Source organism: Rhipicephalus microplus, chromosome 6 (assembly GCF_043290135.1).
Source record: "Rhipicephalus microplus isolate Deutch F79 chromosome 6, USDA_Rmic, whole genome shotgun sequence".
NCBI lineage: Eukaryota > Metazoa > Arthropoda > Arachnida > Ixodida > Ixodidae > Rhipicephalus > Rhipicephalus microplus.
In genome coordinates this window covers 74,198,388-74,225,258 of record NC_134705.1, presented here as the reverse complement: position 1 = coordinate 74,225,258, position 26,871 = coordinate 74,198,388, and the positions used below count along the sequence as shown (strand labels likewise).

Genomic DNA, 26,871 nt, shown 5'->3' with positions numbered 1-26,871 from the left:
AACCGAAATGCACCCGAGTTTATTTTATTATTTTTATATTCCCTAGTGCTGCCAATATTCAATAGGCACAGCAGGTTTAACACAGACAGCAGTACTTGACAGCTTCGGGTTCGTTTCAGCACACGAACTTCGTTTAGCATGCTCTCACTGCATGAAACGGCATTACTCTTTACAAGTTTCTGCCTTCAAAACACATAGCCGTTACCAGAACAATTGCTTTTCGCCCAGAACCACATAGTAGTCCGAGTGCTGACAACGGTTCTGGTTGTGAGCAAACAATCTGGCTTTTACGTGGTTGCTTAACTTTTCTCTTTGATACTACAATACGACGAGCCATCACAATGACAGAGAGAGACGTATTGAAATAGGGATGCTTGTGTTCCCATTTATAAGTTATGATTGATTTATACGCAGTGTTTAACGTCCTCAAACCACCACATGAATATGAAAGATGCCACAGTGGCGATATCCGGAACTTTAGACCACCTGGGGATCTGGGTGCACGGTAAACCGTGCACCCAGATCTGAGCACACAAGCCTACAGCACTTCCGCCTCCATCGAAAATGCAGCCGCCGCAGCCAGGATTTGATCCCGCGACCTGCGGGTCAGCAGCCGAGTACCTTAGCCACTAGACCACCGCGGTGGGGCTGCTTATCAAATTATACTGGAAGCAAAGTGCGGAAAAATAGGTTATAAATAAGTGCTTAAAAGCATTGACCACATATTCTACGAAGCAGGGCGAAGCGGTAACTTTAAGCAGCACGAACTAGCATTTAGGAGAACAGAGGTGCCGGTAGGCTTTTCATATTCTTCTCGTAAGAATAATAATATCATAATGAATCAATCATTTATTTAACGTGCCCTCCTACAACCATGAGGTTACAGCGGAGGCGCGCGCAAAAATAAAGCAATACTACTAAATAATACAATACAGACTTTCTCCAGAAAAATTAAAACCAGTGAAAACACACAAAAATTTGAATTCTGCGCAAATGAGAGGAATAAAAAGACAAGACGAGAATCGTTGAAAGGAAGTGAAACATAAAGGGGAAAATACGCAAATATGTAGAAACCTTCGTGAAAGAGTGAAAAGGGAAAACTGCGTACATTGTGAAAAACTGTGTTAAGACAGTGGAGAGCTGCCACACAAAAAAATGACAGTGAACTAAGAAAAAAATCAAGATCATGAAAGTGGCCATTACAGAGACTGTATTCTGAGAACAGTAGAGCGTTGACAGAAGTTAGCAGGTACATCAAACGGTCAATTGAGGTAACTTGTGGTAAAGTAATAAAACTTCTAGGAACCGACTGATAGGAACACCACACTCGGTTTGAAATCTAACAGATCCAAACAAATCCACGCAGTCTTCAGCCGCAGGAAGCAACAGATCATGGAGAATAGAACAATACAAATCTGTCGTCATGATCTGTTGCTTCTTACGGTCGAAGAGTACATAGATTTGTTTGGCTCTGTTAGATTTCCAACCGAGTGTGGTGTTCCTATCAGTAGGTTTGTAGAACTTTTTTCATTTTACCTGAAGTCGACGTACAATTCATGGCATGACAAGCCCTTTATCCAAAAGCACGGAGTCTGTATCGGGTGATGCGTAGCGCCTATTTTAAGCGATATATCCTTTAACAAGATTTCACAGATCGTATAACTTATATCTTGATAAATTGAACATCAAGAAAGTGTTTATGTGTGTCGATGACTATCTTGTTTTGCTAACTAACGACACAGCAGCAGACGAGGCAAGTTTGGTAAAAATATTTGCACTATTTCTGAGTGTTTTAAACCTTTGACTCTTACTTACGAACTGCCTGAGATCAATGTCATAAATTTCTCGATGTCTTCTTCACCTTGCACACTAACCGCATTTGTTGAGCATATTAAGCACGCATGAACAAACTGGTCCTTTCTTACCAATAAGCTAATTCCAAACTAGTGAAAAGAGGCATTGTCACTCACTACCTCGGTCATGCATTAAGCAAACCTTGTGAGCACGAAATCACGAAAAGTTTTCATAATCTGTCAGACCGATTCTCAAAACAGGTTATCTACCGTACGTCCGAATTTCAGTTGCAGAAGGCTTGCTTCGTACGCTTCGCACTCAAGATCTACAGCGCGTCATGATGCCGAGAATCCGAAGCACCTAGTCGTCGTACCATACCATCACAAGATGTCGCACAACCTGATTGATATGTGGGGTTTAACGTCCCAAAACCACCACATGATAATCAAAGACGCCGTAGTGGAGGACTCTGGAAATTTCGACCGCCTGGGGTCCTTTACCTTGAACCCAAATGTGAGCATACGGGCCTACCACATTTCCGCCTCCATCGGAAAGCCGGGATTTGATCCCGCGACATGCGGATCAGCAGCCGATTACCTTAGCCACTAGACTACCAAGGCGGGGCGACATCGGACAACGTAAAGAATTTAGCTAAGCGCTCTGAAGTTATGGTTGTCTTTTCGGCTCCCAAGAAGTTGGCCAGCATTTGTGGCCTTCTTGACCGCGACAGAAAACCCAAATGTTGTAATAAGAAGCAGCGAACTGTTTTTGTTTCCTGCGTGTTTTGCGTTGTTTATCGTATCCCACTCTCTTGTGGTAAAGAGTATAATGGACAGAGAGGCCATTGCGTTTATAATAGATTAAGAGAAGATTGTATTACGTGAAAAATGGCCACTGGCCATTCATTTTAGATCCGGCGGCTGCTCACCAATATTCAATGCATGCACAGTTATCAAGAGACTGTTTGACAAGCTTACTAGAGTCGCTGAGGCTATCGCATCACTGGGGTCTAAGTGCGTAAGCACTCCCCCGCCTTTACGCAGTGATAAGGAATTGTGTTTTCCATGACATTAATTTTTTGTGCTCATCATACTTTCATGTGACGTTATTTTTCTGGTGATACAGGCGAGCGTGCGGTGGTAATAAACATTATGTTGGAACTTAGCGCCTGTGTCGTGTGTCCTCTTCATGTGTCCCCGTTTCTAAACGTTATTTTCAGCCGTTAGATCAAGAAAGTATATTTTCAAAGACATGAAGCATTGAATAAATGGAAAATAGGCAGGTTGCATATAGCGGAGGCACGACAAGGCCACCACAAGGTGCATTAATCGGCACAGCAGCAACTTCTTGACGTGGGTGAAACGCAAAAGCACCTGCATACTTCGGTTTGTTTTTGTTTACTTACAAATACTTCAGGCAGCCTCGCCGCGGTGATATAATGGCTAAGGTACTCGGCTGCTGAGCCGTAGGTCACGGGATCAAATCATGGCTGTGGCGGCTTCATTTCCGATGGAGGTGGAAACGTTGTAGGCCCGTGTGCTCAGATTTCAGTGCACGTTAAAGAACCCCAGGTGGTCGAAATCTCCGGAGCACTCCACTCCGGCATCTCTCATAATCATATGGTGGTTTTGGGACGTTAAACCTCACATGTCAATTAAATACTTCAGGCACTATTCAAGCCCAAGCAGGAGTGGGTACATAAATGTCAATGAGAAGAATAAAAAAATCAATAGAAGGAACGATAGTTGCAAAAACTTGCAACATGAGTGAGGAGTGTTATGAATATATAGAAATACAAAAATACAACAATTCGTAGCACCAATAAGCTTTAGGTTCATGGTAATTAACACTGGTCAAAATTAAGCCCGAGTGTCCACAACGGTGTGCTTTGTAATCGTAAAACCATAGAATTTATTTGGTTTTTAACGGTAGAAAGGCAGGAAGATTGACTCAATCGAATATTCATTCTGTTGATATTCATTCATGCCAATATTCAGTCATGTTGATGCTCATCATTTGCTTATTTGCTTTTTATTACAGAATGTCTACACACCATTGGACTTGAAAGGCGAAGAGACCTGAATTGCAGTGGAAATCACCTCAGAGCTTGAAGGCTTGTCAATGGAGGTCATGGATGTTATTCCTGGTGTGACAGCCCTCGTGCAGATATACTGTGCATTTAATGTGCAATATGCACCGCACAGTCAAAACACATTTGCTGCGCCTGAGCACTTCTGCGGGCTAAGATGTGCATCAACATCACCAGAAGTGAAACGGTTAGTCGCAGCTATAGGAAAAAAAACCTGGCGAACGATTGAGGTGTCTGAAAAAGTCACTTTTGAATAAACGTCATTAAAAATCTGCTTTTTTGTTTTTACTGCCATGCAAAAAATTTCTTAATATGTAATTGGCATAACATGACTCGCCACTCGTATTTTTGTCCAACCTATATCTCTGTGAGCTAATCTGATGCATGTTCTTTATGCATAGTAACATGAAGTTTGTTATTTTATTACGCCATTTGGCAACAGTAATCAACTTCATGAACTTGAGTTCATGAATTTGAGTAATGTTGACATAGTTTGCATCGCTATTCAGCAAATAGTTAACATTTACTGGGAAAGTTTATTTACATATTTTATCCTCCCGCAGTAGTAACTAACTGTATAGTAACAACTATATAGTAACTATCCATATATGATTGATATGTGGGGTTTAACGTCCCAAAACCACTATATGAATATAAGAGACGCCGTAGTGGAGGGCTCCGGAAATTTCGACCACCAGGGATTCTTTAACGTGCACCCAAATCTGAGCACACGGGTTTACAACATTTCCGGCTCCATCGGAAATGCAGCCACCGCATCCGGGATTTGAACCCGCGACCTGCGGGTCAGCAGCCGAGTACCTTAGCCACTAGACCACAATGGCGGGCTATCCATATAGTAACAGACCTAGTAACTTTCTTGGTAGTAAATTTACTAACTTAGCTTACTATCTTTCAATAAGTAGTCATGAACTAGTTACCATCATGGTAGTAATACTGCTAGCTTAGTTTACTACCTTTGACGAAGTAGTAACAAGAGCTAATAAGCATCATAGTAGTACATTTACAACTTTATATTACTACCTTCCTTAACGACCAGCGGTTGTCCTGTCCACGCGCTACGTTCCCGGCCCATGTCCATTTCTTCTTCTTGATTTCAGCTATGATATCCTTAACCCCCATTTGTTCCATAATCCACTCTGCTCTCTTCTTATCTCTTAAGGTTACACCTACCATTTTTCTTTCCATTGCTCGCTGCGTCGTCCTCAATTTAAGCTGAACCCTCTTTGCAAGTCTCCAGGTTTCTGCTCCGTAGCTAAGTACCGGCAAGATACAACTGTTATATACCTTCCTCTTTAGGGATAGTGCCAATCTACCTGTCATAATTTGAGAGTGCTTGCCAAATGTGCTCCACCCCATTCTTATTCTTCTAGTTACTTCAATCTCGTGGTTCGGCTCCGCGGTTGTTACCTGCCCTAAGTAGACATAGTCTTTTACAACTTGAAGTGCACTATTACCTATCTCGAAGCACTGCTCTTTTCCGGGGTTGTTGTACATTACTTTCGTTTTCTGCAGATTCAGTTTAAGACCCACCTTTCTGCTCTCCTTGTCTAGCTCCGTAATCATGAGTTGCAAATCGTCCCCTGAGTTACTCAGCAATGCAATGTCATCGGCGAAGCGCAGGTTACTAAGGTACTCTCTATTAACTCTTATCTCTAACTGTTCCCATTCTAGGCTTCTGAAAACCTCCTGTAAGCACGCGGCAAATAGCATTCGGGAGATTGTGTCCCCCTGTTTTACACCCAGGATTCCCAGAGAAGGCAAGCGGGATAGGGGGAGACAGAAGATTAGGTGGGCAGATGAGATTAAGAAGTTGCGGGTATAAATTGGCAGCAGCAAGCACAGGACCGGATTAACTGGCGGAACATGGGAGAGGCCTTTGTCCTGCAGTGGACGTAGTCAGGGTGATGATGATTACTACCTTCCGGTAGGTAGTTACTACTTAGGTAGTGATTGTTGCTACAGCAGTTTACTGCCTCCAAGTTAATAAAAAGCGCCACATTTTTTTAAAGAGTGAAGTTGAGGAAGATATATGGTGGTGTACGATTTGTGGAAGGCTGTAGGTGAACTGAATTCTCCAACATTTTACAAACGCAGCCGAGAAATCGAAGGCCACGCATGGCAGCACGTTTAGTGTGAGCAGAAAGAGTGGGCAGCCTATCAAAAAGAACACCATGATCACTGAATTCATAAACAGTACAAAATGACATGGTACTAACAGAGTATGGAAATGGCAGGGTGGAAGTTTTGCGAGATATACTAATGAATTTGATGTTTCAAATATTCAGACGAATGCTATTTTTCTCTAACCTTTCGGAGAAAGAACACAAATCCGACTCCAGCGAGTGACAATTGGCAACTAAACAAACTTCTCTTAATATATTCACGTCATCAGCATACAGTACAAAACAATACTAACGAGTCGGAGAAGAAACATTGTTATCATTATTTGAAAATAAAACTGGGTCTCATACCGAATATTGAGGGGCTCCACGAGGAAGACATTGGACAATTCACGGCAACATAATAGATCTATCAAGCAGATAGCTGTGCAAGAGGTTAACAAAAGGGTATGCAACATCACATTGTGCAAGTTCTACCAAAACAGTGAGTGGCTCATTAGATCTATTTCAGCCAGAAAATATTGAATGCGTTACTTTAAAGGTTACATGCTGGAATATTTCATTGTTGGTGTTTGGCTTGTACCGCCCTCCCGATTCATCCCCTCAGTTCTTACATGACCTCTGTGAACACATGTCTTCATTTTCTCATGACAAAATTTTTCTTGTTGGAGATTTCAACCTGCCTGAAATAGATTGGGTGAATGAATACCCTGGTCCCGATTTAAATACAAATTCTAATTATATAAGTAATATCATGTTGTACCACAACTTGAGGCAGGTTGTCAATCAACCGACACGTGTTCATGGTACGTCAGCTACGGTACTTGATCTTGTCTTTGTCAGTCAAACAATCAGTGATTTTTCTGTATCGGTTGAACCAGGTATATCTGATCACCACATGGTGTATTTTTCCTGTCCAATACAGTCTTGTAGCATCAATCCATGTAAAAGGGTGACTGTTAAAGATTTCTCGCGCGCCAGAGACGAGAGTGTGTTGGACTTCCTTGATTTTAGTCTCAACAGCTTTCATGGTGACGATGTTATCAGTCTTTGGAAAAAGTTTATAAACATATGCATGTACTGTATTAATAATTTTATTCCTGAGAAAACAAAGAAAATAGCAAAGAAAAATCCCTGGATGACGCGAGAAGCGCTACAACTGAAAAGAAAGATTAAACGCTTAAGACGACAAGGCGCTTCTCGTGATACTATTCTAAATATTCAACCTAAATTAAATGAAATAGTGAAAAACGCAAAAGAAAGGTACTTCCAGCATACGCTGCCAGGTTTTATGCGAAATGCCCCGGAAAAGTTTTGGAGGTACTTAAAAGAAAAAACAAGGTCAGTTGACCAAATTGTACACGAGGGATCTCTAGTCGTCGAGAAGCAAAGCATTGCTGATCATTTCAACAAATTTTTTCATAGTGTTTTTTCCCGTTCTTATGATCTGCCGTTAATAAAACATATGCCTCACATTATACCACCCGATATAGTATCGCAACCAGGGGTAGTTTCTATGTTGCTCAATCTGAAAACTAAGTCATCACCTGGTCCGGATGCTTTACCAAATGCTTTTCTGCGCAGATATGCAGAAAAGTTGTCCCATTTTCTAGTTGTCATTTTTCATGCATCGTTATCTTCTGCAGTTCTTCCTAGCGATTGGTTGAGAGCACGTGTCGTACCTGTGCCTAAGAAAGGAGATGCAACACTTTTAACTAACTATCGTCCGATTTCACTAACATCCTCTTCGTGCAAGCTGCTTGAACATATCATAGCAAACGAGATTAACAAATTCCTTTCTGATAGAAATATTCTCTCTAACTACCAGCATGGCTTTCGTAAAGGCTTTTCTACGGTTACCCAACTGACTTCTATTGTTCATAATTTTGCGTCTGTCCTTGACAAATCTGGGCAAATTGATGTAGTTTTTTTAGATTTTAGGAAAGCGTTTGACCTTGTTTCGCACGGCAACCTTATAAAAAAACTCGAAATGATTAACTTGCCAGCATATTTAATTAATTGGATTTCTGCCTACCTGACTAACCGTAAGCAATTTGTTGTTATCGATGATAAGTTTTCGGGTGAACTTCCGGTAACTTCGGGAGTCCCACAGGGCAGCATTTTAGGACCTTTGTTATTTTTAATTTACATTAATGACATCACTGACACAATTACAGAGCCCGTTCAAATCAGATTATTCGCCGATGATTGTGTGGTGTTCAATGAAATAACTTGCAGTGACGACCAAACTGCACTTAATTCTAACCTTCAAAGTATCGTATCTTGGTGTGAAAAATGGAATATGGAATTAAATGTAGAAAAGTCTGTCTATATGAAAATCACCAAAAAGGTTAAAAAGTTATCCCTTCCATATAATATCGCTTCCAAAGCCCTAATTGAAGTTAATCAATATAAGTACTTAGGTGTTACTATTACTAACAATTTATCCTGGAATACGCATATCTCTAACATCTGCAAGTCGTCTTTCCGTAAGCTCTGCTTTTTGAGGCATAAATTGAAACAGGCTCCCCACAACACTCGTCTAACAGCTTATTACTCGTTAATCCGTCCCAAATTAGAATATGCATGTACTGTGTGGGACCCTTACACCAAACGTAACACTGACGCATTAGAAATGATACAACGTAAAGCAATAAGATTCATTTTCTCCAAATACCGTTCAACTGATTCCCCATCAACCCTAATGCTAACTAATAGCATTCCAACATTACAACTACGGCGTAAAATTCTCAGACTAAAATTTATGTTCTTGCTGAAAAATAACCGTTTATCCCTTAACCCGCAGCCTTTCATAACTCCGCTCGAAGCACGCCGGACAAGGCATCGCCACGCTTAATCCCTAACGCCTTATAGCACTAAAACTAACGTATTTAAGTATTCATTTTTTCTGCGTACAATATCAGACTGAAACAACTTGCCTTGTGAACAGCTGTCCAATATTGACGCTATTGCTCAGTTAAGATGTTAAGTTTTTTATGCTTTGTGTATGCCTTGTGTATGCCTTTTTGTTCTTGCCTTGTATTTGCTTTGCATATGCTTAGTTTTTATGCCAACTTTTGCATTGTTTCTTTTCCCGTTCCATACTTACAATGTTGTTTCCCTCTGGTTATTATAATTTGTACTTCCCATGCCCCTTCTTCTTGGGCCCTTACCTGGGCCTGCAGTATGTCATAAATAAAAAAAAATAATCTAAAGCCTTGCTCAAGTCACAACGTCAACCTATCTTCGCGGAGAAATAGGTAAAGAGATTTGCATCATGAAACTATAGTAAGACTAGTGGTAGTTGAGCGGCCAGGGAAGAACCCGTGTTGATTAGGAAGTAGTGAATTATTCACGCTAACATACCAAACAATTTGAAGAGCCAGCTCAAAGATCTTTGATGTTGCGCACAATAGAGAAATCCGGCGCTATTTAGAAAGATCAGTTTTGCAGCCCCACTTAAAGACTGGAAAAACACACACATTTTTGCACATGCATTGAAATGTGGAAGAGTTCAGACGGCTATTGAATATTGTTGTCAGTGCTGGGGCAAATATACTGCAATAAGCATTTATAATGAAGGAAGGGATGCCATCTGGACCACGCGATAAGGGCGGTTTTAGGCGCCGAATGCGTGATCAGATCAGCTTTTCATCCTGTGATAGACCACCAGATCTGCTAACTATGTTGGGCTGTGTTACTATCCGAGTCCTAGAGTCTGAGTCCGAATAAACAGATGAAAAATGCTGGGCAAAACAGTGAGTGACCGCATGCTGTTCGACACCGCTTGACTCCAGCAGCCTGAAGGACTCCTCACTCTTGCTAGACCGTGTGCGCACATACCTGCAAAACAAAGCTGCGCTATCAACAATTTTTTTGCCAATAGTGCAATTTATACATAAACTAGGGTTTCGTTTATATAGGCGTTTTGAGAGAGCTCGGAAAAAGCTAAACTTTTCCTTCCACTTGCTGAAGAGAGGAGACTTCTTGAGCGCACAGTCTTTATGCTTCAATGCACCTATAGGTTCTGGGAAAAACCAGTGGAGATTTTTACGACGTTTAGGTGTATATTGTAGAATAAACTTCTTACGCACTTTGCTTACCACAACTTCCGCAAAATGCTCAAAGTGGTAACCAACGTTTCGTGTATTAGTTACCTGTAACCAATCACCGGCTTACAAGTAATAACAAAGGCCTGTGTAGTCTCCTCTCTCAAAAGCAAATCTTGAATATTGGTAAAGTCACAACTGTAGCTTGTTTAGGCACGTACATGTGATCGTACATTAGGTGGTGGGTGGAATTTATCAGGATGAACAAGAGACATTTTGGAACGTGAAATTTCAGCAGGTTGATCGCTTGACAGCCAGGGGTCTAAGACGTCTCTGCAATTGACGGTGTTATGTGGCAGTGAGTAAGTAAATGCCACAAAATCGAAGAGAAGGATGCAATTTTTCTGAATAAAGATATATGCCTATGTCTGGGATGACGAGAAAAACCTATGTCTGGGATGACGAGAAAAACGACAAAGTTCCTGCCCAAAAAAAACGAAATCGCAGAGTCAAGCCGCCCAATTACGTGAAGCCAAGGGCAATTACAGAGCTAATTGAAAGGCATGTCAGTGTCTCAACTGTACGCTCCTCCGATTCATTCACTGCGAAGATCACATCATCCTGCTCAAACACAAAAAATGTGGTTAGTGAAAAACAACTAAGGCTACTGAATATAAATGCACGCAGTATCATTAATAAGATAGATTCACTGGAAATTCAATTATTGCAACATGATCCGCACATAGCCGTAATAACTGAAACTTGGTTGCGAAGTGAAATAGGTGATGAAGAAGTTTTTCCACCCCATTACAACGTATTTCGCAAAGACAGGGCCACCAGAGGAGGGGGCGTAGCCGTCCTAGTGAAGCCGCCATTAGAAGCTAGGATTCTAGCAGATGTGGGCAGTCTTGAATGTTTATGCCTACAGATTACGAGCTGGGGCCATAGCTTTCTTTTGTACGCGTGCTACAGGCCTCCAGACTCAGCTCCAGATTATCTAATCACGTTGCAAGCACATATGTCCCTGTATCTTCATAAAAAAATATTTTTAATAGGTGATTTCAATTTGCCCACCATCGACTGGGACCGAATGCAAACTTGCTCGCAGCCTAACAAAAATGAGAATGCTATTTTTAACATCATGCTCACACACGACCTAATGCAACTAGTTAAACAATTTACTCGTGTACAAGGACAGTCGAGCTCTATTTTAGACTTGGTGTTTGTGAATCGCGACTTTTCTGAGCACTCTGTATTAATAGAACAAGGGTTATCGGATCATAGCCTTGTCAGCGTATCTGTTCCGCTCCTGAAATTCGTTTGTTATAAAAAACCGTCCGTTCAAACTTTTAAAGATTATTCTAGAGCAAACGACGCTTGCGTGATTGAACATATGGAAGCGGCCTTAGTTGACTTCAGCAATGAGGACAGTGACGCATGCGCTCTTTGGGATCGCTTTTTGGAAATATGCCGCTACTTTATCACCAACTTTGTAGCGAACAAACGTAAAAAAACTAACAAACGCACACCTTGGATGACACGCAGTATCATCCATCTAAAGCGGAAAATTAAAAAATTGAAAAAGAGGCATGCCCAGCGAGATGTGATCCAAAAGCTACAAAGAAGCCTGGCAAGTGAAGTGCAACAATCCAAAGACTATTACTTTAAAACGTTAATGCCAAACTTTTTTAAAAGCGACCCAACAAAGTTCTGGAGTTATCTATCCGATAACAAAAAGCCAGTGACGTCAATTTCTGTCAAAGGGCGCACGGTTACAAATCGCAGTGACATCGCAAATCACTTCAACAGTTATTTTCAGAGCGTGTTTGCCAGTTCAGCAATATGTGTACCAGAAACGTTTTTGTTTGAACCATGTGAAGCGAATTTCATTTCTTATTCTGGTTTGGTTTCAATGCTTTTAAACTTGAAAGCAAAAAAAATGCTGTGGTCCTGATGACCTTCCCAATGTGTTTCTTCGGCGTTATGCTGAATGCGTCGCCAAATTTCTTGTTGTAATCTTCCAAGCGTCCCTGTTAACTGCAACACTACCACGTGACTGGAGGATCGCTAGAGTCATGCCTATCTTTAAAAAAAGGGGATCGATTAATTCCGGATAACTACCGTCCTATATCTTTAACTTCAACATGCTACAAATTAATTGAACATATCATAGCCAACCGTATTCTTGAATTCCTTGAAAGACACTCGATTCTAACAAGCTTCCAACATGGTTTTAGGAAAGGCTATTCGACTGTGACTCAACTGGTCACCGTCACACACGAGTTTGCAAAAGCCCTTGATAATAATGTTCAGATAGACACAATTTTTCTTGATCTTAGCAAAGCATTTGATAAAGTTCCTCATGACAAATTCATTAAAAAATTAAAAAATATAAATATTCCCGAAAGTTTGGTAGCATGGGTGTCTAGGTATCTGATGAATAGAGAGCAGTATGTCTTGATTGATGGTCATGCCTCGAGCTGTCTTCCTTTCACATCCGGAGTGCCTCAAGGTAGTGTTGTGGGGACGTTGCTTTTTCTGGTATACATCAATGATATCGTCACTGTAGTTACACCCACCACTCATGTCCGGCGGTTTGCAGATGACTGTATTTTATTCCGTGAAATCTCCAGCATGCAAGATCAAATAGAACTTAACACAAACCTGGACAATATATACAGTTGGTGCAGGGATTGGGGCATGGTTGTCAACGCAGAGAAAACTGTTTCCCTCCGCATAACGCGCAAAAAATCTCCATTCCAATTTCAGTACACACTGGGATCATGCGCGGTGAACCAAGTCAACAGCTTCAAATACTTAGGCGTAACGTTCACTAGTAATCTTTCCTGGAACTTGCACATAGAAAACATCTGCTCCTCCGCTTTCCGAAAACTGTGTTTCTTGAGACACAAACTTCGTAATTCGCCTCCAAGTGTTAAACTTCTTTGCTACCATTCATACGTTAGACCAAAACTTGAGTATGCTGCTGTAGTATGGGACCCGTATACCAAAAATAACATCGATAAATTGGAAACGATGCAGAGGAAAGCTGTCAGGTTCATTTTTTCAAAATTTCGTCGCACGGATTCTCCCTCTGAATTAATGATTGCCAATAACATTCCCAAGCTTCAGTTAAGAAGACACAAATTTCGTCTTGAATTCCTGTGCTCAATTACTAAAAATGAATTGGCTATCGACCCCTCCATGTATATATCCGCCCTGACCACAAAACACACGCGGCACCATAACCCTAGATCGCTAACACCATACCAAGCGCATACCGATACTTTTAAATTTTCATTTTTCCCGCGTACCGTGGCTGAATGGAATTCCATTGCTGAGCCATACTTATTAGATACTGTATAGCCCCATTTTTCGTTAGTGTTGTTAATTGTGTGTTGGATTGACAATGCAATGTCCGCCGTTTAATTTTTTGTCCCTTTTGCTATTTTTGTATTATTGTGCTATTAAAGTGCTCGTCCTGCCAGGACCACAACTGTGGTTTGCAGTATGTATTAAATAAATAAATAAATAAATATACTGAGAAAAGGAAAGCTTGCTCCAGTCGACTTCAGGCACATTAAAGTCACCACAAACAATACTTCAGGGCTCAATATAAGACGATATCAGGTGTTCAATACAGGACATGTCATCATAAAACATGGCAGCGGTACTGCTGGGTGGTAAATGGGAAGAAACATCCAATTCACAATTTTTCCTGGCGCTCGAGGCTGATTTCTAACCAGATGAATTCTTTGAAAGATTCCAGGTCTTTCCGCCTGATGTGTTTCAGTGGACTGTCATTGGCAGTCAGCACTTCGCCTTTCAGTTTCGTTGCACTGAAATCTTGGTCGCTGCGGAAAGTCGTGAAGGTAGGGGAAAAAAGTCAGATGAGGGAATGTCAGGGTATAGCCATGTTTCTGAACTAGCAAGAAAAGAAACACGTTAGTGAAAAACTTATTTGCCTGGGTATGCCAACCAAGACAAATGCGTATATAATAATAATAATAATAATAATAATAATAATAATAATAATAATAATAATAATAATAATAATAATAATAATAATAATAATAATAATAATAATAATAATAATAATAATAATAATAATAATAATAATAATAATGGTGTTCAACTTCGACAAAGGGCAGGGAAATTTCGACTATTTATGATTCATTGATGAGCACCTAACTTGAATAAAAACTCAGTCGAATAAAAAAACTCGCGCCTCCAGCAAAAACAGTATTCATCGTGAAAACAGCGCTAAACAACGAGGACGAAGACGAAAACAACGAAGCAGGTGCTTTGGCGTTGGATTCAGCTCCTGCCGTGTCAATATTTTTTTCCTTTATCTGTTTTGTTGCGCTGTTTTCTTGGCAAACTATATTTATGAGAACAAAACCTGCCCGTTTGGCTACCTACCGATGCCACGGTATAAAACGTCTCTTTTACTACGGGCACTTTACGAACATCATTGACAGCATATACGATCTCACCAAAGGATAGTAAACCGATACGTAAATGATTTAAGGGTAGCAAAGAGAAACTCGCTCGCTGGTTTTCGTGCCGACCGGTTGTGCCCTCGCTATTTCCACCTACAGCGCAGCTCTGGCCGACTGGGCTGGTTTTACGCCATATCCTGATGCCGATGCCCGATGACAACGACAGCGTAGATCTGGCCGGCTGGATTCGCCCAACGCCATCTCCTGACGCCGACAAGAGCTCTCGTCGAGTGGTGCCCCGTCCTCGGGCTCCTGCGACCATGTTCATCTTTCCTATCTTCTCTTTACTTCCGTCGCTCGCTGTCCCTCTGCCTCGCTCTCTTCTTCCCCCACCTCTCTCTCTTTCTCTGTCAATATATATATATATATATATATATATATATATATATATATATATATATATATATATATATATATATATATATATATATATATATATATATATATATATTTATATATATATATATATGTATAAATGAGATCTAACAGACAGTAATGCCAAGGAATGTACAGGGCAAGTTATTAGAACCAATGGAATGTAAATAAGAAGAAAGAAGAAAGAAAAGTGGACGAAAAAATAACCAGCCGTGAGCAGGAATAGAACCTACGACCTTCGAATAACGCGTTCGATGCTCTAACCACTGAGCTATCACAGCGGCCTTCCCTCCATCCACTTTTTTTTTGGGGGGGGGGGGGGGGTTATATGTGAATTTAGAAGTAGGAGTGACAGTCAGCGCCATCTATAAGCCAAACAACGAGTGTGAAAACACTCTTATTCGCATGTTTGGCGTCACGTAGCACGTGAACTTATTATGAGCGGGGAGCTGATTAATTGTCCCTCTTATACAACCTGAACACACAAAGTCTGCCAGTACGAGACCCTCGTTTATGAATAAGGGAAAGAGGTGTGTACCTAAGGGCTCGTTTTTCCGTGTTACAACACAATATAAATGAAATCTAACAGACAGTAATGCCAAGGAATGCACAAAGAAAGTTATTAGAACCAATGGAATGTAAATAAGAAGAAAGAAAAGTGGATGAAAAAATTACCAGCTGTGAGCAGGAATCGAACCTACGACCTTTGAATAACGCGTTCGATGCTCTAACCACTGAGCTACCACAGCGGCCTTCCCTCCATCCACTTTTTTTGGGTTTATGTGAGAATTTAGAAGTAGGAGTGAGTCAGCGCCATCTATAAGGCAAGCGACGAGTGTGAAAACACTTTTATGCACATGTTTGGCGTCACGTAGCTCGTGAACTTATTATGAGCGGGCAGCTGATTAATAGTCCCTCGTATACAACCTAATGACACCAAGTCTGCCAGTACGAGACCCCCGGTTAACGAAATAAGGGAAAGAAGTGTATACCTAAGGGCTCGTTGGTCCGTGTTTAAACACAATATTAATTAGATCTAACAGACAGTAATGCTAAGGAATGTACAGGCGAAGTTATTAAAATCAATGGAATGTTAATAAGAAGAAAGAAAAGTGGATGAAAAAATAACCAGCCGTCTGGTTTTTTCTTTCATATTTTCTTTCACTTTTCTTCATATTTGCATTACAATTTGGTCTAATATCTTTCGCTGTACTTTCCCTGGCAACATTGTCTGCTAGATCTCATTATTTTGTGTTAAAACACGGAAAAACGAGCCCTTAGGTGTACACTTCTTTCCCTTATTTCATTAAACGAGGGTCTCGTACTGGCAGACTTGGTGTCATTAGGTTGTATAAGAGGGACAATTAATCAGCGGCCCGCTCATAATAATTTCACGTGCTACGTGACGCCAAACATGCGAATAAGAGTGTTTTCACACTCGTTGTTTGGCTTATAGATGGCGCTGACTGTCACTCCTACTTCTAAATTAACATATAAACCCCCCCCCCCCCCCAATAAAAGTGGATGGAGGGAAGGCCGCTGTGATAGCTCAGTGGTTAGAGCATCGAACGCGTTATTCGAAGGTCATAGGCTCGATTCCTGGTCACGGCTGGTTATTTTTTCATCCAATTTTCTTTCTTCTTTCTTCTTATTTACATTCCATTGGTTCTAATAACTTCCCCTGTACATTCCTTCGCATTACTGTCTGTTAGATCTCATTAATATTGTGTTAAAACACGGAAAAACGAGCCCTTAGGTATACACTTCTTTCCCTTATATATATATATATATATATATATATATATATATATATATATATATATATATATATATATATATATATATATATATATATATATATATATATATATATATATATATATATATTGTTGAGACTGTTGAGACAGTTACGGGGCTCACTGTTCTGTTTTTTTCCCTTTAAGAATCACATAAGAACCACATAAAGCACAAAACAATATGATGTAAAGACGAATGCAGCTGACGGCGATCACCTGTGGCTCGTCGAAAGCTATGCCACTCGCGTTGCTCCACGTGGTGATTGGGCTCCCAAGGCAGTCGTGGTGTTTCAGCTGGTGGTTCTCAATGATCAATAGGTGCACTCTGCGCGAGAACAAATCGCGTGATAGTATTAACGAAGCAGTTGCCCGCGTCAGAGTGTGCTCCTATTGATAAAACACACGAGTTCGAGTGGGAATTAAAGGGTCCCTGAAATGGCCTTTTCACGTTCTGTTTTCGATTTCGCAACTACTGGAGCAAATCATTGGCACCAGAGTTCAATCGAAACACCCAATAATAAAGAAGCTATGAGTACTACCAAAGTACTCTCTACCTCCGCTCCACCTTCCCCCCTCAACAGCCCTCAACTCTTCCCTCGAGCGCTCGGTCCTAAGCTCCGCCTCTACGGTGCCTGTGTCATGATGTGGCGTGATACCACATACGCGTGAATTGCATCACCAATTCGATACCGATAATCTGTCATGTGCGTTCCACAGCCAATAAGATCAGCTGGAAACGATGACGTCAGTGGGGCAGAACGTGTCGCTTGGCGTACGGGCGGTTGAAAACGCGTTTGGCTGAGTCGCAGCGATCTAGAGCAATTCGCAGCTTCAATTCGTTGTAATAAATTACACAGTTTACGAAGAGAGCTCAAATTGGTTTCCAAATTACCATTGGGACTCGGTCAACCGGCCCATTGTGTTTGTAAAAAAATCGTCAAAACTGTTTCATGTTCCCTTTATTAAACTCTTTATTACGCAAATTAAGCTTGATATATACATCACTATATTATTGATTTACTCATATATTACTTTAAAACGCCAAACTTAACATCTAACTGAATGCAAGGTTATAATGAAAATTATTAATAAATATGCTTGTGCAATATTTTATCCTGCCAGAACAATTGTTTATTAGAGAACTTATAGCATCAACATTGAGAGTCGAAAGGGGTAAATTCATTAAACTCTACAGACGTTCGCCATGGACGCCATTATATATATATATTTTTTTGTCGAGACAATTTCTTTTTTGGGGGATTTTGTTATTATAGGTGCAACTGTGTGATGATAATCTCAGAGAAAGAAAACTCTCATCAGTATCTACGGTGTGAAGGTTTATGAGAGGCCATGCAAAATAGCTAATTTGATCTGCAAGCACAAATACAGAGCCGTTTCTTTTACAGAATGAATAGTGAAACACCGGTAATTTCATCTATCAATAGCATTACTATCTTTTATTTTCAGTTGCGTGCAACATTTGAGTTCCTTGACGACGTAAACCAGTCATTTCTCTATGAATGGCACAGTTTTACGCGCTGTTTTAGGAGTTCAAATTGCTGGATTGCATGTAATCGTAAGCGACGTCCGTAATGAATCCGTATTCTTACGTCATAAACTGAGAAGTACTGCGGATCCGCGAGGATGAACAGACCGTAATGATTTAGCATACTTACTGGACGCTGTTGATGAGCATCTTGAAAGCCGATGTAGCTACGTCGTCCTTGAACATGTGCGCTTCCGTTGTGACTCCAAGAAAGACAACGCTGTCGGTCACTTCCACTTCCTTCAGCATGGCAGTGAGGTCCTGCAGCCAAGACAAGTTAGTGCGTAATAAAAATCAATTACCCTGCATTGGTGCACCAGTTTCCACACTCCCTGAACTCATACAAGCTAGATGTTGCAGAGTGCACGCAATAAGCAGGTTTTTGCACGACCGCTTCAGTAATTACTTTAATATTTGTGTGATTGAAGAAAGGAAGCAGATGCCTTTGGTAAACAAAATTGATATATTTAGGACCATGCTATTCCTTTCGTTGAACAATTTATGATGAAACAGGGCAAAACTTCTCTGCTGATGACGGCACATAAGACTGCGCATTCATGATCTGTAATTTCAAGCCTATTTTTAGCCCTATAGTATCGCAGTTGTAATAAGGCTATTTCAATTCGTCAGTGTGTGATCAGATCGCATTTGGCAAATGAACGAAACAGACGGTTTTAGCAAACGAACGAAAAATGCACAAAAGTTGAGAGCCGATTTAAACGCAGCTTGATGTTGTTCTTGATCATATGGCTTAAAACGTCAGTCGTGTTACTCCACATATATTGAATCCGTAAGAGTGGACAGCCACAACTTCCTTACGCCGCTCTTAATAATAGACTCGAATATATTCTCCGGACTAAAGACTGCCTGGACGAATATTTCTGATGAAATTACGCAGATTTCCTTAAGAATTAACAACTTGGCAATTTTCTTGTTCTGGCACTTTTTTTGCATTTCGCATTGCAAAGTTGTCGATCATTGGCATTTAAGGCAGCTCCCAATTTTTGTGTACTTTGTTTATCGTTTTTAAACAATTTTTCGTTGTATCACTCGTCGAGGTTCATTGCTATAGGCTGCAATATAATAAGTAGAATTAAGCTATCGTGTGCGAAATTTCTTGAGCAGTACAAGCCATTTCGCATACACATTGAATGTATAGCCAGCATCGATTTATTCTGCAAGCAGTTTTGCGGGTACGTTCTGTCGCACTTTCGCAATTTATGCTGTTTCTACGAACGACACAAGCACGACACAGCCGAGCATTTCGCCTTACCTCAACCTGGGATCGGAGGAGCTTGGTGTGCTGCTCGAGCAGTGCACCCTGGGCGCTCTGGACGCGTATGCCCAGGAAGCCGAACCCGCGCACATTGATCTTCCGTAAAGCCTCGAGACTGGGCGCTGCTGGGATCGTCTCGTAGACAGCGAAATACTGGTCCGTAGCCAACATGTACGCCGTTAGCTTAGATTTTGCCGCTGCCGAAAGGAACTCCTGGTACGTGTGGTTTTCTGTGAAAGTACAATTGCATTCAACTCATGCGCATTGATTCACATGAATAAAGCTTCTCAATACGCTGAAGTAAGGGTACACTTGTTACATATATTTTATGCCTAGCACTGTTGCGATGTTACCTGAGCAGAACACGGCAGCAATGAATCTAGCTTTTATTAAGTAGTTTATCTACTTATTAATTATTTACGGTTTTATTCGATTGTTTTCGTTTTCGGTAAACGATACCGAATAAACTTCAATAATAAAAAAAACGTCCACCTGCATTTCACCTACACAGACGCTTCGATGCCGAATATATTGATGCCGAATATATTTTGGTCCCTGCGAAAATGACCTTCTCTGTTCTCGTTAAGGTGTATGTCACACAATAACGGGAAAACCAAACGAGCAAAAGGAAGCTTGTACTATGCCCCTAAAATTTTGCGAGCTCTTGAAGTTCATTTCATTGAGCATGCGATCCGTTGAGATGTACTTTTTTTTATATGTGAGTTGGCGCCAAGCGAAGTTTACTGTGAACAATCTTGATGAAGATTTAGTAATCAGCGAAAAAAAAGCCATTTCTCACATGAGAAGGTACTGTGAGTACTTCTGCTGTGGTAGCAGTTATTCCGACTACAAATATGTGGTGGCCCTCCCGGTGGCGTGGGCAGCTAAGGTGAATATGCGTCGGGATGCAGGCTTCAATTATTGTTAAGTTCAATAGCCTCGCCATAGACCTTTGTGTGTACTAGACGCATGTCGTCGAGGCGCATTTCCACCAATTCCGTCCGCGCCACATGGAGGTTACCTAAAATTAACCCAGCTTCACTAAATAAACATCGTCAAAACTGACGTTAACAAAAATAAGGGCTGGAATTGTGTAATGATAAGACTAAGCTTCGTAGAACTTCTTAAATGCAGTAGATCGTTTTGCAGAAACAATGAACTGGATCTATTAGCAGAAATGACTGGCTGATGTTTTATACATTTATACAACGTTCTCTCCCATTTCTGTCCACTGGAGCATAGTTTTCCCATGAGTGGTATTGTAGAGCATATCCGCAGATCTAGGCTAACTCATGGCTTCCGTGTTCCTCGCTCCGGCGTCTGAGTCTACCCGACGATGCGACGCCCAGAGGGCGTACTTGTCACGTTGACAAAGTAGTTAAGTAGACGTACCACGTACTGTCTTCGACAGAAGAGGTTTGATTTGAAATATGCAATATATGTTCTATTGTACAAGAAAATAATGAAAACATCCATCGAACACGGATAAAATTATATAATGAGGCTTCCAAAAAAATCGACGTTCGCAATAAACGTTTTATCTTTTATCTGCCTCAATGTAAACCTTCGTGCGCATATATTGCGTGCCTTAAGCTTGCTTTAGCTACTACTTCTTATGTGTGTGGTTAGTTGAGCGCGCGAATCGAGAACAAGTGTCCCTTCATGGTACAATGTTCTCCTTCTAGTTACCTCCATGTGAGACAGACACCTGACCACTGTGGTAGAAAACCTTGTTCAAGATGATTGCATCGCAGAGACCGTCCTGCGGGTAGCTCACTTCGACCGTTGCTGAACTGTGCACGACACACACGACAGGATGCACCGGTAGGGTGTCGGTTGGCTCCAATTTGGACAATTTGGCCTCCCCTGCGTGAGAACGCAAATTGTAAACGAGCGCCCTTTGAAATTGAGTCAATGCAAGAACTCAACAGGAATGTAGTGAAGAGTTCGAGTGCGAGAGACTGTAGAGTGGAAACTGATGTTGCCGCACTCGTACCTCTAAGAAAAATTTGTAAAGAGGGGTTGTGTACCGCCGGCGTTTCGACAAGTGGACTTGTCTTCACCAAGGCTAAAACATAAGTGTTCTGTGCTAGTCTTGAGGAAAACAAATGCGCTTGTCGGAACTTATGTTCAACAGAACCTCTGTTTACAGATTTTTCACCGCATGCATCCATTATTCCCCTCCTGCCATTTTTAGTGAGGCTAGAGTGTCTTATAATTTACTTAAGTAACTCGATAGGGTTATAAAGGGTAATATTACTGCTCAAAGCAGTATTAATTTACATACCGGTAACCTGAGCAATCTAGCACTGCTATCATAGCTGTAATACTTTGAGATAGTTGGCTGTTGTAGCAAGTGGTGCATACCATACATCTAATGTGTAAGTACTTTTTTGAACAGAATGTTTTATCAAGGACAAATTAGGAATAAAGTTATTTAAAATCTTACCAGCAATACCGGAGCTTCTATAGAGTACTTGAATTCTTCTACCTGCACGACATGACAACAATACTTCATTTTTATCTCCACTGAATTCGGAAGGAACGCATACATTTCCAAATCATGTCAGACGAACGCCCCATTTTATGGTTGTCGATAAGAGGCAGCTTAAATTCCAAGATTCGCGAGAAAAATACCGTTCACGCCACGCCGACTTGTAGATGATCAAATGCTTATATCTTTAAGGTTGTAGCTTCAAGTGTCATAAAAAGATCACAAACTGGGTTGTAGCAGGAAGTACTCGCCGTAGAAAGGCGACGTGCCAAAACTGCAGAGGAGCTTAGTGGCGTAATAAGTTTCCAGGACTTGGTCGATGAAAACTTGTGTGATTATTAATCTAACTAACTGGCAAAATCAATGTATGATCTTCAACTTACTCGCTTACGTAGTTTTCAAGTCAAAATCTCGGTTCGATTTCTTAGGAGCGCTGCACTGCATGGAGCAGGATACAGTAGTGTTTATATGTTTTGTGTTGGCTTCATATAAAAAACGCAGTGACTAGTCTGTAGAAATTATCCAGAAATAGCTTGCAGGAACAATATTGAAACAACGTCACGTCTAACACATTGTGCATCATTGACATTTTAATGCCCAAACTATGGCAAAAACTGGGGCGCAGTGACCAGATATCCAACTCGCGTTTTGCAGCTACTAAAATGTAGCTGCTTCAACTCATAATTTATGCTTAATGTCTAGGTAGCGCACTTGGCGAACCCTTGAACGGTATGGATCTCTCAACGTTTGTTGCAGCCAGCACCTTAGATTCAAAAACACGATGTATAGGCTGGGACAAAGAGGTGCATGACACGCTGAATATCTTTCAAAGCACTGAAGCATGTACTGCACATTTGTAATTTAGTTTCGTTGATTCATTCAAAAATAAAACAACGGTTACCTACAAATGCTGCAGAGGGGCAAATATAAATGCCTATTGTGGGAAATTGTGCTTTTATTATGGATGGTCCATTACTAATTGGAGGCGTTGTCGTGCTTCTTATAGATATGATAGTTGGGGTTCCACGTCTTAACACCATGACAGTATTGTGAGACACGCCGTAAAGGAAGACTCGAAAAATTTTCGAATATTTGGTGTTTCGCAACCTAAGTGCACGGACCCTTCACCACTTCGCCTTCATCGAAATGCAGCCGCAGCGTTTTGGCTTTAATCTCAAAACCTTCGGGACAGCAGTAGATTTCCATAAGTGTGAGCACATCTCGTCTCAGTGTCATGCCTCACAGGCAATGCCAAATTTAAAACTGTAAGAGATACCCTTCAGATAGTTTCCCATCAACGTCACATGCGTGGAAAGAACGCATCGCGATTGTAATAAATAGAATAGAAAAATACCGGGCTTTTGTTGCAACTCAAAAACTTCTCTATTGAATGTCATCACCAAAACAAGAGAACATTTTTTGGCTTTGTATCGGCCCTGAACGTATCTAGATAGAAAGAACTTATGATATTTTGCTTTCAGTCAAGGGGTAGTTATCCACAGAAATATTATGTAGTGTGTACTAGTGCCTCTTTTGAAATATTAAATAAACTTCCGGGCCGGATCTTGTATTCATTTAGGTTATATTTATCGAAAAGTGTCGTTAATTAGGTCAATTACTGCATCATAAACAGCCATGTGAGAGGTATATATTGAACATTTGTGAGAGGTATATTGCTTATGGCTTCAAAAAGCATCTTTCTGCAATGCCAACCAGATCCGACCTATTCACTGTACTTCCCAGATTTTCTCTTCAGGAACCCGCTGAGAAATTTGAACTCTCAAAATAAATCTCGTATTCTGTCAGTTTTTCGTATGAAAATTCGTTGTGACACCTTGTCCATCAACTATGTGCATCTGTTTGCTCTGTTTCGACATGTTCCCTCAAGAAAACGTTTATAGGGGTGTGCTTACTGACTGCTTCTCTCAGCAGTTGCTCCTGCAGCTTGTTTAAATCGGTACGTTTAACGTTCATGTTGTAGGCTTACGTTAATTGAAAGCGTTTTTTGAAAGCGTGGCTGGCATAGCTGAATATCCCTTTTCTGACATATCAAAAGACTTAAAGGTTTTAACACTTGTGCGATATTTCGCTGGAATAGAGACTCCCAGATTTTAGTGAGAGTATTCAGAACTGAAATTGAAGAGGGTATTACCTCGGCGACGCGGAGGAGTTGGCCTTTCCGACTTCCGTGGTGCTAGAAAGAGATTCAAAGTTTACTAAAACAAATATTACTTGAATTTAACGTTACTTTACTTTATTTTATTTTCTACCCACTGGGTGAAAATGATGCTTTCATTGTAAAGACAAATCTTTTATTTCGTTGCACACTCTCTATGAAAGTTAAGTAAATAAAATAAGCAAAAAAGCTGCAGCGTGCAAGGTCATGAAAGTGTGTTGTCGATAGCACAATATAAAAGAGAGATGAAAGGTGCGTTTTTGATTTTACCTTGATTTATTTGTAGGATTTAACGTCCCAGTTTTGATTTCACCTTGAATATATAGTTACTTCTAATGCAGCAGAGTGAAATATTAATTTTTGAAACAATATTCTTGCATTAACGAATACACACTCGCTAGAGGCAAAACTTTTGCAGCATGCATCAGTTACCTTGAGTTCAGCTTTTCACACAAGTGAATATGAAGGTTATTTTGGGAGAGTACATTACGGTACTGTTTCAATGTTTCTACGCGTGCCTGACAATGTTGGTACAGATAATTAATTGTAAAGACATTATAGCGAGGAATTTTATGCCGTGCGGCACCGTTTGTAATATTAAAACAACTTTTACACATTCTTTTTACTGATCTCTGTGATTCATTGTCGTCAGGCATATAATAGTTAAAATAAATCATTTGACTTAGCCACACAAATTTAGCAGGGAAATAACATCTAAAAATTGGGAGCAGAGAGCTTGATTTGTTGCTAGAAATGATAGCTTATCATTCTCTAATAATATCAAATGGGGCAAGAAGCGTCGTCATGCGCGTTAATTTGAAACTGATCTCGGGACATCTGCTTTAGAGGTTGTTACCACTGAGAAATAGCCATTTCGAAATAACCTACAGTGTCCTTCATAACGACGGTGTTGTCATTGTGCCCTCTAGGACAAGGCTGTACGCGGCATACGTGGGCGTTTGAAGCCTTTCATTCCACTAGCCAATAGCGAAGCACGGGGCGTCGTTATCCAGCTGTGCACCGCCTTTCTGTCGAAGCAGTATCTATATCTTACCTCTCACGTAGACCGATATCACACACAATTACGCGTGAAGTCACAAGCATTGCGTGTACTAAAAATAGTCTAAGCTATGCCGCTCTACGAAATTGCTCTGCGTTACAACTCTGTGTTCACCCTCCTCCTCTGTCGAAGAAATCGAGCTTATTTTTCAAGAAATATGGACCCTTTTCAGAATACTCAAGTGCGCTTTACTGCGTGGCTCGATTGTCCAAGTAATGACGGCACCTGTCGTGCTTTAAGCGGAGACGCGGTTGTAGTTGAATGTACTGGGGCTTGTCTACAATTCGTGTTTATACCAAGAGAGACGACTCTACATTTTACACGTCTTAGCGTAAGTGATCCGCGCTTCAAGAAGCTGTGCGAAGAAACTAGTGTAATTAGTTATTCAAAATACATAGCAGGAAAGCTAGTTTCACTATTTTGGAAAGGGTCTATTGCTTAGTACTGCACTTATTCTAAGACTTCATGCGAACGACTACTTGTCAAAAGTGCTCCCTTTGCCTAATATAAGTGTGCATTTTTCATAAATGATGGCTTAGAATAACCACCTACGGCTGAACACTTCAGCGCTGTGTCCATACGCTCCTGTCGACGAAGTAAACACCTCTCATTTTGTTGTACCTTCCAGCCCCGCTGTTCAAGTAGATCAGTAAATCGTAGTGAAACTTACCCACTGACGGGACAACCATCTGCGCTGCAACTTGAACACTGAGAGGCATGACGACTTTCTGACTGACGCTCTGTTCATCAATCGCGTGGCTTGGCACTGTAATTATAGATGCGACCCACGTTTCGAACATTCAATAAAGCAGACGTGCAGGTGCGCCATATCTATATTCTTTATTAGCAACATATAAAGTTTGGTAGACTGGTCTTTATATTATGGATACTGTTTTGATAAGCGCTGTTTGCCAAACTCTTTGCACTGACCAATGCTATTGTATACATCGATTACAAACTTTTCCATAACGCTTTAGAGACTGAAAACGTGCGGTCAGATGGAGCTATATGACCAGCAAAGCCGTGCCTCGCACAGCCAGCAGCGCCATGTAGTGTAGGACAAGCAGCATAGAAAACAATCAGTTACATCCCGGTAGCTGCTACTCTCACTCTCTCCTTCCGCTACGGGCTTCACCACACTGTACAATTGCGATTCACAGTGCGAGAAAGGTAGGAATTGTCGGAGAGTTGTCCTCTTTCATTCAGAATTAAGATAGAAGCTGAAAGCTCGTTCGCAACGGCAACAACTAGTGTTTAGTTATGCCCATCTGCAAGTGATCATGTCGAATGAGCAAAAGCATACTGCACGGTCCGTTCCATGCCATAAACGTGCGAATGTTAATTAGTGAATGTGGCATACCATCACGCAAACTTCTGCTTCAGGATGCCCTTCCTTCTGAGCATCAATATTAATAACTCGTTGAGAAATCTAAATTTTATTTATCGACTGGGAATAAAAAATGTTAGTGGAAGAAATTCACCTGTTTTCTTACGGAACACATTTTCCTTATAATATCAGTTTTTATCCAGATTAGAAGCTTAATAATAATAAGACAAACAATATATAGTATGC

The 26,871-nt window shown here is 40.8% G+C and overlaps 1 protein-coding gene across 1 annotated transcript in view; it reads right to left on the bottom strand.

Moving 5' to 3' along the window:
- The window catches only part of LOC142765893 (uncharacterized), an 87,050-nt gene that overhangs the window by 8,284 nt on the left and 51,895 nt on the right, over positions 1 to 26,871 (bottom strand). The window contains exons 7-13 of the mRNA XM_075867698.1: positions 25,969 to 26,064; positions 24,215 to 24,256; positions 22,018 to 22,059; positions 21,258 to 21,434; positions 19,566 to 19,798; positions 18,423 to 18,553; positions 16,963 to 17,071 (exon numbers count right to left, since the gene is read on the bottom strand). Of these exons, the coding sequence (XP_075723813.1) occupies positions 16,963 to 17,071; positions 18,423 to 18,553; positions 19,566 to 19,798; positions 21,258 to 21,434; positions 22,018 to 22,059; positions 24,215 to 24,256; positions 25,969 to 26,064 (830 nt within the window). The remainder of the gene's footprint in view (positions 1 to 16,962; positions 17,072 to 18,422; positions 18,554 to 19,565; positions 19,799 to 21,257; positions 21,435 to 22,017; positions 22,060 to 24,214; positions 24,257 to 25,968; positions 26,065 to 26,871) is intronic.